The sequence below is a fragment of the Pomacea canaliculata genome, linkage group LG3 (genome assembly GCF_003073045.1).
Source record: "Pomacea canaliculata isolate SZHN2017 linkage group LG3, ASM307304v1, whole genome shotgun sequence".
NCBI lineage: Eukaryota > Metazoa > Mollusca > Gastropoda > Architaenioglossa > Ampullariidae > Pomacea > Pomacea canaliculata.
Window position 1 is genome coordinate 40,434,089 of NC_037592.1, and position 20,443 is coordinate 40,454,531.

Sequence of the window (20,443 nt, forward strand, 5' to 3'; positions counted from 1 at the left end):
GACTGTCACAGAGAGATGACATGAGGTTAACTAGCTAGCACAGCCGACCCACTCCTGCTGAATGAGTGATAGTTATTATGTCTAGAAGACAATATAATTAACCGTCACCGGCCAGCAATATTTTTTTCTGCAAAGGTGTTTACAGAAGGAACGAACTTCGGGCCTGTTTGGTACTGTCTGGTGGATTCCGAGCGCTGTACCATTCATCAAATAACGGCACATAGCTTTTGTGGGATATTCATGTTCATTTCCAGTTTGTTTCTATATATATGAAATGTTTAAATGTTAAGACCAAACAAAGAAAAAAAAATCAAGGCTCTCTTCCCATACTGTCCCATAGCCACATAGTCATACCTCTAGTTAGAAAGGAACTATCTTATTACTGAAATATTTTGCCTCTACTGGCTAACAAAGAACATTAGTATTTACTATACACATAGATTTTATATATCATAATCAAAAGCTTCCTGACTCTCTGTGTGTGTGTGCATGCGAGCGTGCATGCTTACGGAGAGTAACCATGCAAAATGCTAATGTGAGCTTAGACATTAAATATTGGGCATAAAATTAAAATACTAAAACAACATTCAAAACCCCAGAAAAACTAGCAAATTTATGTCTATATACATATTTATGAGGAATATATGACGTGAAAAAAAAAATTCTCATGATATGCCCTTGAAAACAAATGAAACTGGAAGAGGTGGTACCGTTGCTGCCAAGCAAAACCAACCAGGTGGTAGTCGCATGGCAGGGCCCACACTCGCGGGAAAGTCGAAATTCACGACTATAAAGTACAAATGGGCCGGAAGAAGGCATATCATGCAAATCTCCAGTTTTACCAGCCGATGGCTTCCTGACGAATACGCAGATGTGCGGAATGTGTGCATGAAAGCGCTGCAAGGAAGACTTTTGTGTGCATGCAGATATGTTGGTGAGGGTGAGGGTGAGGGTTATTTTGGGGAAGGGGTATTAGTTGTTAGTTCCTTTTTGATCTGTTGTTGTGGCGTGGTGATTTTGTCGGTTTGTCGGGTGCAACATACACTATTTGTATGATAGGCACTGCAGGGCTAGCCTAGCAGTAACACGGGAGATAGGGGGGATTTGGGGGAGATGGCCGGAGGGCATTTTGACTGTTATATGTGTAGCGGGAGCGCTGTTTAGGTCAGCAGGTACTGTTAACAGTGCCTAGTCCCTCCACGCCACACCCCCGTCCACCCCACGCGTGGTCGCGAGAGCGGCGCGCAGTGACGCCGACGACAGCTGCAGCAACGGCGAATAACGTGGTACCCAAGCTGCCCTGTACAAAATGCGGACAAAGAGCAGCGCCCGCGACTTTTCTCTCGGTACGGGAACTGGTCCTGCTGGGTATGGCAGTAAGAACGTTTTGAGTCTGAGTTAGCGAGAAGTACCTTTGGCCTGCGAAGCCCCTGGTCCGCTGGAAATAGCGGCTCGCGACACTCAGTCTCTTTTCCCCTTTCCCCTCCCCTGGGAGTTGAGCTAGCGATAAGTACCATCGTGCCACTTGACTGGTGTGATATTTTTCTATAATGTCAGCCACCCTCTCGAGGCTTGTGATCACTTCTGTTTTTTTCCCAGTAGTGGACACATAAGTTAGGACCCCATCTTAAAAGAGATAAGGATACATTTTAATGGGTTTTCGATCTCTTCGTAAGCACCACACCACACACAAAAAACTTGCATGTACGTTCACACATAAGGAGCATGCTCTTTGAGCTCGAGACAATATCTTTGTATTGAATAAAATAAATTTAAATACTTTTTATTTTGTGTCATTTGGACTGATTGCGTATCCTCTGTCTGTCAGCTGCATTTGCACCTTCCCAGAATTTACCTGTGGTAATGTATGTCTGTAGTTGCTCCATTGCAAGTCTGTGATTTTCCATTCTCTGGGCATCCATCTTTTAATATTTCTTAAAGAACACTTAAGAACTGTGACAATGATAAGTTTCCAACAAATGTGTTGTCCGCAACACAAAATTACAAAGTACCACCTAAGAAATGTGACACTTAAATTTACAGCATTAAAGCTACAACAACTATGATGCAAAGATGCAAAATTATATAAGTTGACCCTGTGCACAACAAAAGCTATGGATGATACACTGCGTTCCCAAAATAATTGACTAAAACACAGGTAAGCACGAAAAAACTACCTATAGACGACGATGTTACAGATAATTCAGTGTACCTGGTCCACGTGGGGATCAAGTTTCAATTTCGAAACTAGACCAGAACTAAGCTACAAACATGTTAAAAGAAAACACAGATATAATCACAAAAAAACCAGCTAGCTGTAGACGACGATGTTATAGATAATTTACTTGCGATTTGCGATCGGCAAGAGCAATGTTCAATGTACCTAGTCCACGTGGGGATCAAGTTTCAATTTGGAAACTAGACCAGAACTAAGCTACAAAAATGTTAAACAAGGTAAACAAGAAACAACTATATAGCTGTAGACGACAGTGTTACAGATCACTTGCGAATTATGATCGGCGAAGAGAACGTTGAGACATCAGTTCACCTGGGATTTGCAATGATCAAAGAGAACGTTCAAGGTACGTAGTCTTCTTTTATAGCCCTCAACATCGAGTATTACAGGAAATGACCCTGTAAAGGAGTCATGAACTGTGACCTTTGGCACATGCGCAGAGCTCGCTTCAACTGGTCATATTGCCCAACGATTCATATTGCTACACCGCAAGGCATCTGGTCCGCTGGAAATAGCGGCTCGCATCACTCAGCCTCCTTTTCCCACCCCACGGAGTTAGGTGTCAGGTTTTGGATAGGTAGGTAGGTTAGAATAAGTTCGGTAGTTGTTTTGTATATCTTGTAAATAAATTTATGTCTTCAAACCGTAAGTACTTGTGTGAGCGTGTCAGTGCCAGCGAGTGCTAGTGTGTTGTACGTAAGGTGACCAGACGTCCCGCATGAGGCGGGACAGTCCCGCTTTTGACCTCGTGTCCCGCCTGAATATCGGGCGGGACGCCCAATGTCCCGCTTTCTGGCTTTCTGGAAGTCCATCAAATGTCCCGGTTGTCTTTAAAAATCTGAATACCGTACACTGATACGCCCCCCCCCTACTTTTTTCGGCGTTTTTTGTCGGTGACGACACCATCTTCGGCACGTGTCCCGCTTTCGCTCCCGAAACGTCTGGTCACCTTATACGTAGAAGACAAGAAGAGCGCTACCATCTAGTGAGACCCACCAGCCCACCGGCTTCGGAACCGCCTTCTAATGCGATTTCAGAAAAGTCACTTAGCTCAAATAGCTCAGAGAGCACAAACTTCCCTTCCACTTCGAGGATGATCTGCCCGAGGCTGACTGGAGGCAGGCTGAAAGAAACAACAACACAATACCAATATACACAACACAACGAAAGGCGCAATGGCCGAGCGAAAGAATCCAAGACAAGCCGACGCCGATCAACTAACAACGGCCGATCCAAGACAAGCCGACGCCGATCAACTAACAACTTCTTTATTTATTAACATTGTGCAACTAGTCCCTGGAAAACATTTTGTCCATTTTCCACATTTTTTATCTAGAATCTCAAAACTCTGTATGAACCCTGGAGACTAACAATTAGTAGAATAACAGAAGATCTAAAGCAACAAGCCCTCCGATGACAAGTGTGGACTAGACTGAGAAACTGACAGGTAGCAGTGTCAGCTGCCTCCCTGCGCAGTAGGGTACAAAAATCAGACAGGTAAAAACAACTGAATACATTTTGGCTATCATGTCATAAATAAAAACATACTGGGGCCAGATTAATAGCAAACTTAAGGTCTCAAAAGAAACGAAGTGATCTATAAAATAAACAGAAACAGCAGAATATGACTTTTAAACTTTTATGCTTTAATTCTTGGCATCTTGATGCTTAAACTATAATTAAAATATTTATAGAGATAAATGATACTTGTAGTACTGTTGCAATGTATGTACTTATAAATATAACGCTTAAATTATCTAAACCCACATCCCTATAACCACTGGCAATAATAAATGTAATTTACTGGTAATGCTGTACCTCTTGAAGAGTCAGTTCTTGCTCATGGTGCAAATTCTGTATTTTCTTCTCATAATCAACAATTTTGACTAAATCAATGCTCTAATTTCTAAAGTTCAAGTAGGTCATCTCAAAGAAAAAGCAAAAATGGAAAATAAATTTATTGAAAGCTGCTTAAAAAAAAAAAAAAAAAAAAAAAAAAACAGAAAGAAAAGACACTTTAGTTAGAAAGTAAAGCAGGGTCTTTTGTGGACTCCAAGGTCGGCTGAGTTCGGGTGCGTTTAAGGGATAGGTAAAAAAAGAACAGAACGCGAGGTAAAAGGACTAGACGACATACCCGACTAACGAGAGACAGAATTTTCATAGAGTGGAAAATTCTCCTTGGGAACTTCCGTCCTCTTCCCTGGAACAACAAAGAGGAACGGACTGATTTGGCGCTAAGCGTAGGGTGTTAGCGTAGGGTCGGTCAGTCTGGTTACATATGTTTTGTCCTGTCACCACTACGTACTGCTGGCTGGCAGGATGCGATCGAAGAAGGGGTAGCGTCTAGCCTACACTGTCCAGCAGATGGCAGTTACATCCCAGTGGGTGTCCAAGAAAGGACTCTGGTAGTGCTTTGTATGATAGGCACTGCAGGGCTAGCCTAGCAGTAACACGGGAGATAGGGGGGATTTGGGGGAGATGGCAGGAGGGCATTTTGATTGTAATTAATGTTTTGTCCTGTCGCCACTACTGATGGCTGGCAGGATGCGATCGACAAAGGGGCAGTGTCTAGCCTACACTGTCCAGCAGATGGCAGTTACATCCCAGTGGGTGTCCAAGAAAGGACTCTGGATGTGCTTCCTATTTGTATCACTCCATATGTAATTATTTGTCATTGCCTAATCCTTACAGGCATGCAACAGTTGCAATTCAGAAATGCAATATATCGCTTCAAATTTTCAGATGAATTTTATGAAAGCCATTTTTTTTTATCAAATTATTAGTAAACTGTGCAAACTATTTGCAGTCTCTGTGTTCTTCCTACAAACAAACTGCAACAGCTGGGATTTGAAGATGCAACTTGTCGCTTTGAGTCTTCCCAGCGATGAATTTCAGGAAAGTCATTATTTATCAACAGTTAAACTGCGTGAAATGTTTGTGAAGTCTCTGGCATGTTTACACATATTGAAACACAAAAATTAAATGTAAAGCTACGGGCAGTATAGCTTTAATTTTATTAATAAGCTGCCGCATCTTCAGCAAGTACTTGTGGGTTACGTAATAAGCTTCCTGTAAAATGATTTCAAAGGGCAGGTTTGGTTTCTAAATGGTTCTGTTTGGTTTTTTTTTAGTTTCTTTTCTAAAATAATGACTCACTTAAAGTTAAAATTAAAGTTAAAGTTAGTTGAAGTTAAAGTAACATTTACTGCACAGATTGATTGCAAAGTAATTTTTGGTAATTTTATCCTAATGTAATTAAATGCTCGACCATTAGCTTCTTGAATCATCACTTAGCATCATTCCGAATTTTTTGGCGGAAACCTGCATAATGTAATTCTTCTCAATGAAATATAACTTCAAACTTAATTGAAACTGTTTCTTCAAAGTATAATAACAAACATGGCTAAAAATGTCAAATACTGTGGGGCGCTTACTAGGCTATATTTTTGTGTGTATTAGGACCACTGGAGAAATCGTCATTTCTTCACCAGAAGTAAATAACAAGACAAAGCCATGTGGTATTAGATGAGATGTGGGATGTCCTATGAAATTACCATATAGTGTGCATGAATATAACATATATTACATAATTATTTCAAGCATATTAAAGAAATTCTAAAAATGACGTGTTGAAAGGATAGATGTGTTAACTATTAACCAGAACAACATTTATCAAATAGAGGCATATAGCTTTTATGGGATATTCATGTTCATTTCCATTTTGTTTCTATATATATATGTGTGAAATGTTTAAATGTTAAGACCAAATGAAGAAAAAAAATCAAGGCTCTTAACTTCACATACTGTCCCACAGCCACATAGTCACCCCTCTAGTTAGAAAGGTACTATGTTAATACTGAAATATTTTGCCTCACTACTGGCTAACAAAGAATGTTAGTATTTACTATACACACAGTTTTTCTACATCATAACCAGAACCTTCCCAACTCTGTGTGTGTCAGTGAATCCTTGTAGAAAGTAACCAAAATGCTAATGTGAGCTTAGACGTTAAATATTAGGCATAAAAAAAAAATATATACTAAAACAGTTCCAAAACCCTCCCAGAAAAACTAGCAGGTGGTGTGGCAGGGCCCAAACTCGGCCCAACCCAAGGCTCAAATAATGTTCAAAACAAAGACGACAACTCTAGAAAGCAATGTGAGCAGAAATAAGTGGTTTCCTCAGAGCCTCTGACATGGAAACTTTTCCAGGTGGCTCATTCTGCAGCTTCATGAAAGCACCACGGACTAGTGTTTCTTATCCTACCTGATTCCTTCGTCATAAGGAGGGAAAAGACATTGGTTAAGTAGTTGTTTTGTAATGTTTCTTTTTTATCTCTGTGCTTCATTGATGTGATGAGGGTTTGTGCAATAGCCTGTATATATGCTAGCGTATTTGGTGGGTGTGGCACAGTGAAGTGTGGACTTTTGGGTCATTTTTCTTCTGCCTTGACATGCGGTGGGTTTAAACTGGACTTATATTGCTTACATCTTTATTTTTGCTTGATTGAACATGAAATGATATCAATGGATGAATAAAGGTTTCAGGAGATACATCTGATAATACTGTCTGTAAGTTGCTGTTTGCTTGTTTTGTGTGTCTCAATGAGTGAATTGTGTCATCACTGACAAAAACAAAACTGACTGGTGGAGGTTTGTGTCTGACGTACATTCTATTCACATTATGAAGTTTCCAACATTCGGGGTGCACTGAGACTTTTGTTTTGGGTGTGTTTGTTCCTGAAACGGAAGAATGACGTCAGCGACCTTGACAGTCGGCGCTAAGCAAACCTCTGTTTCAAGTTGAGTTCTCACTCTTACTATTTCTGATCATGTGTTGACAACATGTGAGTTTTCACTCTTGCTGTCTGGCTGTAGGTACGTGATGCCTGTATTCAGAACTAATTGTCACTGCAACTCATTCATTCACTTGATAAACTCTACTAGCTGTCATCTTGTACTAGCCTGAAGTCATCCATTGTATCTGACGTTGTTAGGAATGTGTGTGCATGTGTTGGGGGGAGAATGTGTATGTGAGAGACACTATTTGAACAAATACATTCACATTATCTCTTTCATATCATGCATATGTATATATTTTTGCTCGTACGAGCACTATCTCGAGAGGGGGGATTTGGGGAAGATGGCCGGAGGGCATTTTGACTGTAATATGTTTTGTCCTGTCGCCACTACTGCTGGCTGGCAGGACGCGATCGACAAAGGGGCAGAGTCTAGCGCACTCTGTCCAGGAGATGGAGGTCACAGTGGGTGTCCAAGAAAGGACTCTGGTTGTGCTTGCTATTTGTATCACTTCCAATGTAGTTATCAGTCATTGCCTAACCCTTACAGGCCTCTATAGCTGATCTATCGGTACCTCTACGGCGAAGTGTTTTACCGGGCACTGACTTTTTTTTATTTTTTATTTTTTGTAAATGTCTCAGCGAAAGGAAAAATTCGTGACTCTTCGGAAAAATGACGTCAGCGACCTTCACAGTCGGCGCTAAGCAAACCTCCGTTTCAATCTTTGTCTGGTATGAAATCTTGTTAATAAGCTCTTCAACCTTTAGACGGTATAAAGGGCTGCAAAGTTAATGGCGTCACGCATATTAAGTCAAGGTCTAAAACTAATAACAGGTAAAGGTAAATTAAAAGAGTTATCTATGTGAACAAATCCATAATACACAATTTTTCTTACACATGTACAAACCTAGATCTATGTTTTTTTTTAAAAGGAAAAAAGTGGTAATGGAAAGGTATGGATATGGTCATCATTTATGTGTAAAAGGACACGTGCACTCTCATTAGCTCACTTCCCTATACTAATTAAAAGAGGTAATGATTATATTGTTTCCTATTTAATGATTAATTTTAACCAATTACTTGAGAGTTTGGCATTTAGTTGGGACTTGTGTTGGAGAACCTTATGCATACCCATAACAACACACTCACATATTTCCCTGCCTCAGCCCTAGGCCTTACCTCTAGTCATGGTTAGTGCACACAAGTACACAGGAAGAGTGACATAAGTTTATTCTACTTTGAAGTACCTGGATTTTACTTATTTAATATTTAACTTTTGGGGGGAAAAACCCACACACACTTTGCACATGTACACAGACACACCTGCCATATTTGAGAACTGGGTACTTGGGAGAGTTTCATGCCATTGCATAACGTGAGCTTGTAGGTTATCTGCTTTGCATGTGTTGTTTTTTTGTCTAGCAAAAGCATTGTGTGCTGCTCTTCATTTTTAGGTCTTAGCTTCAATTGTTCTTTTAAAGGGACAAAATGGAGGTATTGTAGATGATGATCTCCCTTTACATGTGCCTTCTCACTGTGAACACCTCTCTCACATCCCCATGTTAATTTAACCAGGTAATGCAGGACTGAGAGGGATGGTTGAGTGACATGAGCCGCTTTCCAGAGGGATTAGAGCACCTTGTGGCAAAATAGTACTTCTCTCATACTCAGAACCAAAGATTTATTGCTCTTTCAAGCGGGTGACCAGTCACCTGGGGGGTGGGGATGGGGTGGGAAAATGCTTCCACCTCGCGGTGATTTTGCACTGTGAAAGATGGGAATCATTGGGGAATGTAGTTATGGGGATGGTAGACGAAGGTAGGGAGGTGAATTTTCCATGGTATTTATCATGGAAAGTTAGGGTGCTATGTCATCCTGTATCGCATCTTGCGTGACCAAGCATGGGAGTTGAAGGGGGTGCGGGGGTGTCACGGACCAGTCCGTGCCTCCTTTGTTTGTTTCCATGATCCACCTGAGTTTGGTGGAAGGAAGTGGAGGGGGGAGCGGGGTGGTATAGCCAGCCCTGTGTGTTGCCCATCTGCCATGTGACAGTCAACAGCGTAATTGAGGGACGGATGTAGAGGTCGTGAGCACCACGTGAGTTTCGGACCTCACCTGCGGCTGGAGGATTTATAAGCCTGAGGGTAGAGGCCAGTGGGCAACGAGTAACGAGCAGCAAGTAGCCAGTTACGAGCAGCGAGTAGCGAGCAGCCAACACCGAGCAGGCTGCAGACAACGAGCAGCGAGCAACGAGCAGCAAGTAGCGAGTAACGAGCAGCCAACACCGAGCAGGCTGCAGACAACAACGAGCAGCGAGTAGCCAGTAACGAGCAGCGAGTAACGAGTAGCCAGTAATGTGCAGCGAGTATAAAGAGATCGAACATTGAGCAAGAGGCTATCGCTCCAGCAGTGACTATTTTTACCTGTGTGGTTACCGGTGTTACCTGTGTGGCTCACTGACTGGCTGCTGCTGTGTTTTTTGGATAAAACCTCAGTCAACGGTTGCTGTAGTTTAGCAAGCTCACGAAGAAGTTTGCAGGAGTCTCCACGTCGTTCCCGCTGCTGGGTGCGGGGGAAATAATCGCCGTACGGACGAAGAGGGTGCTGAGGGAAGCAGTACCAGAGCCGGCGATCGAGTGGAACGGGTCCCACCCAAGCCTCTGAGGGTGTGGAGCAATTTGGGCAACCCTCGTTCCTTTCGGCAAAGACAACTCCGACGACAGGGAGGGCCGTCGCTGTCCGTGCCGTCCATGGAGTGTAGAAGTTACCGCCGTATGTTATGCTGATGTCGTTATATCGAAAGTAAGACTTTTCCTTTTTCTATTAGAGTTACACGAGTAGAGAGGAGGGCGTAGGTGTCGTACCCCCTCCCGCAGTTACTCTCCATCTTCTGGGTTAGAGAGAGTAAGACAGTTGGTTTGAACTCTGAAGGCGTGTATGCAGCATTGCTGAAAGTTGAAAAGCACGTGGACTTTTCGTGTAGCAAGAAACAGTGCTCTTGAGAACTTTGTCATTTTTGAATGTATATTTATTAACGTGCTTAGAAAGCTGTAGTGGATTATGTTCACAGTTTGGGGAAACGGCAAAAGACCTGCCTGCGAGCGGTCTGAGGATTTGCATTTAAATTCATTAAGTGTGCTGTGTTAATTTGGATATTGTAGTTGTGTACGAGTGCAAGAGTAGAGTGTAAACTGTTCATTCTGGAAGTTTCGTGTGTAATATTATATGGACGTCTTAAACTGAAGTGATCTCGTGTTGATTTATGAAAGAATGCGCAAAGTCCGACTGCCTGTTGTGACGGGGGGGGGGGGGGGAGGAAACAAGCACTGTCAAAGGTACACGCTGCCCTAAACAAGTGTGTGTGTAGGAGAATGGTGTTTCGTACACCGAGACAATTGTAGGAAAAAGGTAACAAGCTTGATGATTGGCTGGTCTAAGCAATATTCATGGTGAGTTAAGTTAAAGTTGCCTGTTACCCATTTCTGGAGACTACCACTGCTCATGGAAACTGCACTAATATCCTCTGTCCATAAACTTCATGGATTTTGTATCACACTTTCTCGTGTTGTCTCTTTTACTGATATCATTTTTATCAGCCTTCTTTTCAGCATTAGCCATATAAATAGTAACTATTTGAAGAAAAATGTCTTCTTTTTTGACTACAGGGTTTGTATCCCCCACATCGGACATTAAGCTTCTGTCCTCATTTTTATCAGTATCATGCTCACTCCTGTTGCTGTTGATGAAATCAAGGCCTTATGATTGCCATCACTATCTGATCTGCTTACCTTTCCTTTATGCTCAGAGTGCTCTTGTATGTCACTGAAAATGCAGCAGCAGGATCCTTCAACCTCCAGACTGCTTAACACTGAATGTATTTTAAAGCAAATGCAGGGTTTAAACTGTCAGTCACAAGCTGTTCAGAAGAAAAAGTCAGCATTACTAACACTGGTTGAGTATTTCGTCTGCATGCCAGCATGGGTAACTGGCTCTGAAGTTGAAAACTTGGACGTTGACTGTTGATTGTGACGTTGAGTGGTGCTCGAAATGTCAAGAGTGCAGACACAGCTGATAACCGGGCCTTGGATGCTTGGAGCAACTGGATGGAGGAGACCTTCACATCTTGGCACTCACAGACCACCTAGGCAAACAGTTGAAAAACCAGATCAACCAATGTATATTTCATTTAGTTTTAATGCAAAAACAAGAAATACATAGGTGTGCACACACACATATATATATATGCATTATATATCCATCCCCTTATGCTCTCTCCTGCATCTCTCAAACAAGATGCCCTGGAAAGTTCTACACTAGTTTTTTTCATCTGAAACTGTCTCAACAGCTTTTTTTTAGTGATCCAACCTGATAGTCAGGACCCAGCAGGCCCTGCTGGAAGAGGGTGAGTGCCGCTTGCAAAAGCAGAAACAGATGGAAATGGAAGACACACCAATGACAGCAGAGCCTGATATAAAACTTGCCGACATGTCACTGAGATGTAGAGAGGGGCTGGGTTCTGTTGTACTGATTCTGTCAACATCACAATGGCCTTGTGTATGGACTGCCACTAAAAAGGTAAGAAAATTAGAACCAGATTTTAAGGAAAAAATAACCAGCAAACAATATCACCAGAAAAGGCTAAGGTGCATATAAACATCCAATCATAGAGTATTTGTAGCGTTAGGGTTATGCCATGCTAAGATGGACAGTTACAACATCATGGTCAGAGCATGAAAGAGTTAATAAGATGTATAGCAGTGCAACATCGTGGTTAAGAATTTACAATAGAAAATGATACCTTGTACTTCCAATAATGGTTTTTAAAGTTAAGATATCAAGACTATTTTTTCAGCTGTGTTTTCTGTTTCTGGATCCTTCCTCACCTCAATAAGCTAGACACAAACAGTCTGGAATCCATGGATGATGTATAGTTTGCTGTTTCCGTGTAAAAGGAAGCTTGCAACTTCCAAATACTCTGTTACTGTCTTGCTCTTTCTCTTGCAGTCCTTGAATCAACAAACAATTGTAGACAATTAACAAAAAACTTTACAATTAAGAGCAATGGATTCTCGATGCCAGGACAAGTAATGTGCAGCAGTAAAAAGTCCCCGGCACTAGGGACGGACTAGGAAGGGTAGGAATGTGCGGCACAGGTAAATGTGAAAAATGAAGTTGTTTGAAGCTGCTTACAAGCCTTTAGACATCTGACTGCATTATTCTGATGTGGCAGTTTGCTTCTGCAACTACATTCTCATCCATCATCTGCAAACACAGCTCAGATCTGTTTGTTTTTATCATTGAGAAAGTATGTTCACAAACATTACCATCATTGTTACTTTTTCTGACTTTTGACAAACGCGTCTCACAGCAACACACTCATTGACTGTAGCTTAAGTTTACATACTTCTACAATCTGAGTGAGGTCAGTGAGCATTTCATTGATGTAAGCCTTTAAACCAGAATATTGTAATACTTACCTAATACAGATGTGCAACACTTTGGCGAGCCCCCTTAGATAAAGGTGAAAGAAAGTGTAGACTGTTGATCTTCAGTTTTAGCAGAAATGTACAATGGAGACGTTTGACCTTCAGCTAAAGTGGTAGAGATGGAGAGTGAAGACAGCTGATGGTAGCGGTCAGAATGGAGAAAGTACACTGCTTAATTAACTTGTCGATAACACAACGTCGATAACACAACTGGTCCATCAGATGAGAGAAACAGAATGTTATTCTTTCGTTGTTCGCAGAGAGTTTTCGACCGACCGGTCTTCTTCTTCTTCTTCAAGCAGACGTTCAACTGCTTCTGGATTTTTCTTGAAAAATGACGTCGTCTAAATGACGCACACAATGACGTATGAGGCCAGAGACTCCAGTCATACATGAAACAATGGAGGACCGACTTCTAGATGTTTCTACATGATTCTCGATACTTTGTACACCGTATATATGCTCTGCGAGGGGAAAACACGGTAGAGCGCGGCAGCAACGTAGAGAACGTAGACAAAGCGCTCAGCGCCGTCAGGCGTGTAGTTGCCTGTTGCATGGCAGAGACAAGAGTCACAATTAGAATCTTAATTGCTTGACAGGAAGCCGCGTTTGATTAAGGTCGACAGTTAGGGGTTACTAACGGTTAACTTTATGCATCTTAAAGTAAACAAGCTTAAAAGAATCTCTTACATGTTTTAATCAAAGTACACACACATTTGAGAAAAACACGTAACTAATTACAATATAGACATTAACAAAAACTGCACAGCAGCACCATCGGTCACAGATTTTATTTCTAGAACTCCAGTACCCACGATATAAATATAGTTAACTAAATCGCTATTAAAGTCCCTCTCCAAAACATTGAGATTAAAGAAAGGTAATTGTCAACTTACTTGACATATATGCTTGTAGAACTGGTCGGTGCTGTAAAATTTTCAAGTAGTTGGGAGGCTGGCTGTTTCTGACTTCACAAGAAATACTTTCAATTTTTGTGCTTTCAATGTCGATCTGCTAGCGTACGCTTCCTGTCGACGCTTTCTTCCATTCAGGAAAGATTCTGTATATTTCACATGCTGCACATCTTGCACAATGTTTGTTTTATGAAATCTTTCATTCAACAGCCAGTTTGTTCCTGAGCCAATGCTCCTGAAGTGAAAATTTCGTGGAATCTTGAAGTCAAGATGGCGCACGTACTGTCCTCACAAACATCGCCAACAAAACACGGTAATGATAGATTGACTGAAGTGGTGGCGAGGTGAAGAATCGTCTACATTTGGCACCTAAGTATAGACTTTAAGACGGCAGAGACATGACTTGCAGCTTTGTCTCATACCCTCAACTTTCTGTAGCGGACAGAATTTGAACTGACGCCATCACCAGGTCATTGTCGCAACAACATAAGCCAATCAAACCGCAGCATTGCTCCAAGGTCAGAGGCCAAAGGTTTTGCAACTATTTTTAAATTTTCCAGCTCAAACCTTTATGGAAATGTCTATTTTGTGAGAGATAGTCTACCTAACTGCAAGTTCAAATATCTACACATATCTCAAAATCACAGCTTTACCTGAGCATTTCTAACTTGTGTACCTTGTTTTGATCCTCTTGTACTCTTTCCGAACAAACGGTGCATATATGCCACTATAGTGGACACAGTTCCCACGGGTCGCTCAGTGCTTCTCAACCAGAAGACCCTATAATTGAGTCGGATCTACATGATTTTGGCGATTGTTGTGGGTAATTTGCAAAACGAAAATACAAGTTATATTTATTTCCCTATGGGTCCTTCACTCGAGGTGTTTGACTATTTAGGTAATGCTGCTTTAAATAAAGCGTACCTGCTTCAACGAACCGTGGACAGTTCCTGACTGAACGACCGATAGGAAATAAATGTAAACATAGAATAGTGTTGACCTGTTATCTATTCTAACACTTTAAAAACAATTTTTATGTGGAACGATATCGCTGTGATGAATCTTTGCACTTGGCTTACTTCTTGTAACAATGTTGGTAATGTCTATAATTAGCTAATATTAAAAACAAAAACTGTAGTCTTCCAAAAAAATGTTTTCTACTTTCACTTTATTAGTCGTTGTAGCTCACCAACCAGACAACCAGCCATCTAGAGAGGACTAAGAATTCTTTTCGAAGGAATGATCGAAAGAACAAACAAAAAAAAAAAAAAAACGGAACATGGAACAATCCCTTTTATTTATCATGAAATAAAAACAGATTAAAATATTCAACACAAAAGCCTACTTATTTACATCTTGTCAACATCAAGTAGCTAGCGGCTAGACAAGCTTCAACAATAAGACTGATCTCAGTGGGATCACATCCGACAGGAAACAGTGTCACTTGTAGTGGGGTTATAAGATTTGCAGGACGGGTAGTGGACTGACTTCATTAAACTTCTATCACTTTATAGAGACTGAGCAAGAAATTTTATCTGAATTAAGAAGACACGACACCAGGTCAAAAACATGTCAACGATGGCACAGGTCACTTGAAGAGGACAACGCTTGGCAAGGGAGATAAGTTGTGAAAGTAGTTACATTCCAGTCATGGTCCATTTACATCTAAACATCATTAGGTCCACTTCAAATCCAATGTTGACATTGAGATAAATAACAACATAAAATAAAACAAATACCAGGTGCATAACGTTCCTTAGACGAGAGTATAAATCATTCATAGTCAGGTGGATTTGTATGGGATTTTGCGTCAGCAGCCTTCTTTTTTTCTGAAGACTTAAATCCCATCATTTTCTTCAGGTCCTTTAAAGCCCGAAAAAAGTTGAATAAATTTTCCGACAGCGCCGACCATTCGATCCAAGAGGACCTGGTTCGTTGTCCCTGGCCATGCCCTCCCTAAGTCTCCTCATCTCCTCTTCTCGAGCCCGGTCGCGCTCCTCCCACTCCGCTCTGCGTTCCTCCATCATCCGGTTCATCATGGCCGTCATCTCATTTTCTCTCCGCTGCAGGTTTCCAGGTCTCTTTCCCGCTGTTCCTCCATCTCTCTCACCTGCCGCTCTCTCTCCATCTCGAATTGCTGGCGCATGGCGTCCATCTCGTGTCGCCGCTGTTCCTCGCTCACCTGCTGTTGTTCCAGCTGCTGCCGCAAGTTCTGCAGGTCGGCCTCGCGCTTCGCTTCCCGCTGACGCATCTCCTCCTCCCTCTCGCGTTCCTTCCTCTGGAATTCCTCCCTCTCGATGTTCAGCGCGGTCTCCGCTTGGCGAGTCTGGGCTTCAAGCTGCTGCACGTACGGCTTCCGTTGTAGGTGGCGCTTCTCCAGCTCCGCCAGCCTTCGCTCCACTTCCTCCTCCATGGCGGTGCCCTACCTCTCCGTATTTGCTACACGAGTAAGGCTGCCCGCCATTTTGCGCCACCATCGCTCGAATCACCTGCAAAAGGCGAAGCACCTGCGGCTCTTTGTTGTCGGCCACGTTGTTGAAGACGACGTACCTGTTCTGGACGGCCGCCATGATCTGGCGAAGGGGGGCCGGGGCACTTGCCAGCACCTCGTTTATCGACCTTCCCGCCGCCTCTAGCCCATCCCCACCAGTGAACACGACGACCGTGTACTGCGACAACGTCTCGTCAAACAGCGCCACCAGACGCTCGAAGACTCCGGCTTCCTCCTCAGTGAACCTCTGGCCGATCTTGACGACGTACAGGAAGGCGTGAGGACCCGGATGCATGCAGGCCACGGCTCGCACGATCGCCTTACCAATGGCTTCCAGAGACCGGCTGGTGTCGAACAGGCCAGGAGAGTCTATAATCTGGAAGAAAATCATTTATTTTTAAATGATTCCAAGGAACAAAGATTTCTGAACAAAAATGTGACGTACAGTACACATTCCATATTTGACACAAATCACTGACATGCTGCTTAGCCTCTATCGTCTTGCTTTGAAAAGTGGTTAGAAAATCATTGACATGACATCTAACCTAGTGTCTTATGTCGGTACTCATCACTGACATGACACTCACCTCTAATGTCACGCCGTGTCGCGTGTTGCGTTTCAGCTCACAGATGTCAGTCACTGACTCGAATGTCACGTCACTGGTGAAACACTCGTCACCAAGAATAGTGTTTCCTGTCGTGCTTTTGCCTGCTCCTGTCTTGCCCACCAACAGGAAGCGGAACGTCTCCCCTGAAAAATCAATCAATCAATCAATCAATCAATCAATCAATTAAAACTGATAGTTTCAATCAGATCATGTTTTCTAATGACTTTGCCACGTGAACAAAATGGGGTAGACTATAAGCTGTGGTCAACCAGTGTAAATATTATGTTCAGTCTAAAATAAGTCTTTTGCACCAAAAAGAAGAAAAGAATGTAAGGGCAACTCTGTTCTCAGTACCTGTCACACGTGGCATCCTTGTAGCTCCAGCCTGTTCCAGAGCTCTCAGGTCACGATGATAGTAACTGTCGGCTGAAGTTTCGGTACAGAAGGTTCTGGGTGATGACTCACTGCACGAGGGTCTACCAACTGCTTGATTACATGAACCAAAAGAAGAGTGATCCCCAAAGACAGGTCTGTTTGCAGCTTGGTTACTTGAAGGACCGTCCTGTTGATGATCCACAAAAGCCGGTCGGTTGACATTTGTCTGCTTGAAGGGAACAAATGTGTTTCCTCAGAGACAGGTCTGGGAACTGACTGGCTACTTGAAGAAAATGACTGTGGATTCCCAAAGACAGGTCTGTTGGCGGGTTGGTTACCTGAAGAACGGAAAGAGTATGGATGTTCATGAGCAATTTGGCGGAAGGTTGGTCATTCAGGATGAAAATAAGACACAAGCAGTTACTATATGGGGAAACATTTACATGGCTTCATATGGAATAAGTAAGTATTTTATGTCGCAAGTAATCTTATGCGAACACAGACATTATCGTTATTTTGCTCGATATGGATGGCGATTTTATATTCTTTGTATATTTTAAATGCACCTTAACAAATCTGTTATATTTATATATTCGTGACATTTTAGTTGCCCATCATGGGAGTTTATACTCAGAACAACTTAAACTTCAGCTATGAAGATTGTTTAGTAAATCATACAAGGACCAGAGGTGAGCACCTCGTGAGCTGTGTCCGGATGATCCAGCAACATCGCTGTGTCCATTCATCTCCTTTGAAAAGGTGACGTCCCCTTTCTGTGTCGGGCTCTTCACGGGAGTTGTCTCTCCTGCCAGATCCATGACTGCTTCTTTGAGGGCCAGGCACTGGGCCACGGGCAGCAGCCTGGGTCTCTGGAAGCTGTCAGCGACTTCCTCTGGCGTCAGGCGGCGTAGCATCCTCATGGAGGAGAACCCCTCCTCCCGCAGTACGCGCAGGGTGTCACGTGTAAGGTCATGGGTCACTGCCCACTCCTCAATCTCCCTCTCTGGTCACGAGAATGAAGTTTATTGAAATGACAGTGACTACATCATTTACAGACTTTACAGTATTACACTGTCAGCTCCACTGACAAATATAGTGAAACATCACTGAAGTTTTTCTCTATATTCTCGCCTTTGATATCTTGATGGTCAATGTAGAGTAGAGCATGAGATGAATGAGGCAAAAAGAGAAGAAAGTGGGTATAAATATAAGGAGTTTACAAGAGTTTGAAACAGCTCCAAGTTTATTTAAAGAGATGTTATTTCTTATCATTTTAGGGCTGAATGATAAGACAAAGTTTTGCCATGACCTACCTGTGTTGATCCTCCATTGTTGATCAGTTGTTGCTAAGGTCTGTTGTGTGTGAACTGATGCGTGGTGAGGTTTCACAGCTACAGAAGGTGTGATGGGCTCCTGTTTCTCTTCGAGCACTTCTGAGACTTGTAGAAAAGAACAGATGAAATTACAGTGACATTTGTTGGGAAACCTAAAATACCTTACCACACAGGTGGTTGTCGGACATACACGACATTGGAGGAGTTAGCACATGACAGAGTAGTTAATAATGACTAAAGAATGCAGTTTTTTTTAAATATTTATAAACAAATGACAATATATTTGAAGAGATCCTCTGTGCATGGTTCAGTAATTGTCTCTACTGTTGCAGAACACAGGCGACTGTGGTACCGTTAAAGAAATGGAGCGAAACAGGAATACTGACCTCCTCCTTCCCCGGCTGCTGTCAACCACTCCGGAGCAGTTTGTTGTAGCGACACAACTTCTGATAAAAGCAAGAAAGTCTGTGTCGTAGTACAGGAATGAATCTGGTGACCTGGCAGTATCTACCTTACAGTTACACTATTTACAGCTCGTTCTCGAAGCTGCTATAGAAATCTGTCCTAGAAAGCAGTGGTGTGAGCGGTTCTACTCATCGTGACACGGATGAGTTCATGGCTGTCTTCCAATCATGACTTGTTCTGAGAAATTGGAAAAACCCGTCGGGGGAAAAAAACTGTTACTAAGACTTTGTTAAAAAGCGTATATGCTGCTTACATGCACGCGCGCGAACGCAACACATAAACGAACAGTAACACAAACACACTGAACCACACTAAAACACGCATGTGCACGCCCTATGTATATACACTCCTGTCAATATGTATGTCACCCACGCACGCACACAGACACGCCCACACATATGCTTCCCTGTGTGTGTGTGCGAGAGAAAGAAAGGTAAGTGTAAGTCAGAGTACAACACATACACATGGGAGTATCTGTATGTTAGTCTGTGTTTTTTTAAATGTAAACATTGCGAGGATATTTACCAGAAACGCCACTAAGGTTGTTTCCCAGAAGCCACCGCGCACTGACCTCGAGTGATGACCTGTCGTCACCTCATGATGCTGCGGCAGGCAGCCAGGCGCGACTATGTTTTCGGGAAATCCCGAGGCTGACGTGTCACAGACTAGAGGTCTAGTCATGGACACGGGGGGAGGTGGGGAGGACAGCAATCAAGATGCACTGGCAAGAAGCAGATGCTTAGTCATGAACAGTGGTTCAAAATAAGTTTCCTCGACGAAACGGGAATTACGACTTCGCAGGGTCAATAGGGTCAAATGTTGTCGGCGATCTGCTGCTGTAGAGAGACATGGAAGGAAGGATAAAGTCCTAGTTTAGAGGAAGGTTAGAGAGACGTTTAGGCCGAAAGCTTTTTGGATATAGATATATAAAACATTATTCGCAGGACATACAAATTAACTTGTTGTATTTGGTCAATGACGTGTTCGTTCTTCTGTCACCTTGTCATGTGACGACTATGCGCTTCTGCACATTTTTCCTCATCACGCTCATTATTTTCCTTTAAATTTTAAAAAATTAGATCATCCCAAAATAAACTACCATAAAAATACGCATAAAATAATACATTGTTTTACTGTATAGACAAGAAAGATATGCACAATAAAAGTGGTTTAACAGTACATCCATCATCACAACAAAGCATCCAGAACAATGCTGATAAAAATATTTTCTTACAACTCTGTTTCACCTAGTCTTGTACTTACACAAGCAATATCAAGTTTTAACATGGGGGGATCCTTCTATAGATGCTCCCAACTGGTTTCAATATATCCTTTTTAAAAAAATTCTTTTACTTAATCATGTACGCGCGACTCAGGATGGTCTTATACGATGTCACTAAGTGCATGCTGATCACGTGATCAGCTGTCGCTACCTGGCCATAGGTAGCTATCGGTGGCTTCGTTTGTGGGAAATCGAGAGCCTGGTTTCCCCAGAACCAAGAGAGTATGTCTTGTCATGGAATGATTCACTGTCAAGGAACAGTGTGGTGTGCAGTCACAAAAAAGTGGATAAAAATAAAAGTGTTCAATAGAGTGAACTAAGAGAGTGCTAATTGTTAGACAACTCTCAGTAAACTGAACTAACAGAGTGCTAATTGTTAGACAACTCTCAGTAAACTGAACTAACAGAGTGCTAACTGTTCACTGCTCACAGACCCCAGTAAAGATACAGGAA

At 42.4% G+C, this 20,443-nt stretch overlaps 1 protein-coding gene and 1 long non-coding RNA gene across 5 annotated transcripts; both read right to left on the minus strand.

Moving 5' to 3' along the window:
* Window positions 1–3,080: 3,080 nt before the first annotated feature.
* Window positions 3,081–13,886, minus strand: LOC112558767. Of its 3 annotated transcripts, none has more exons than XR_003098232.1 (6): window positions 13,418–13,874; window positions 12,513–13,068; window positions 11,919–12,041; window positions 11,401–11,602; window positions 10,824–11,176; window positions 3,081–5,305 (listed from the first exon to the last, which is right to left on the minus strand). It is a non-coding gene; the product is annotated as an uncharacterized LOC112558767 (long non-coding RNA). The 3 variants fall into 3 exon arrangements; XR_003098233.1 differs by lacking the exon at window positions 3,081–5,305 and adding an exon at window positions 5,319–7,815; XR_003098231.1 differs by lacking the exon at window positions 3,081–5,305 and having other exon boundaries at window positions 10,577–11,176; window positions 13,418–13,886.
* Window positions 13,887–15,638: 1,752 nt separating this feature from the next.
* On the minus strand, window positions 15,639–19,362 carry LOC112558764 (GTPase IMAP family member 4-like). 2 transcript variants are annotated; one of them, XM_025229421.1, is made up of 7 exons: window positions 19,234–19,362; window positions 18,630–18,885; window positions 18,223–18,342; window positions 17,607–17,912; window positions 16,889–17,247; window positions 16,514–16,677; window positions 15,639–16,302 (listed from the first exon to the last, which is right to left on the minus strand). In XM_025229421.1, the coding sequence occupies exons 5-7, from the start codon at window positions 16,902–16,904 to the stop codon at window positions 15,769–15,771; spliced, it is 714 nt and encodes a 237-aa protein (XP_025085206.1). In that variant the 5' UTR covers window positions 16,905–17,247; window positions 17,607–17,912; window positions 18,223–18,342; window positions 18,630–18,885; window positions 19,234–19,362; the 3' UTR covers window positions 15,639–15,768. The 2 variants fall into 2 exon arrangements, with proteins under 2 accessions (XP_025085206.1, XP_025085205.1); XM_025229420.1 differs by having other exon boundaries at window positions 18,223–18,348.
* Between the last annotated feature and the right edge of the window lie 1,081 nt (window positions 19,363–20,443).

Bases quoted from the DNA above. Each gene is read 5' to 3' on its own strand.
- LOC112558764 (XM_025229421.1), bottom strand. The intron at 16,303-16,513 runs GTGAGTGTCATG...ATTTTCTTCCAG, and splicing joins GACACGGCGTGACATTAGAG to ATTATAGACTCTCCTGGCCT.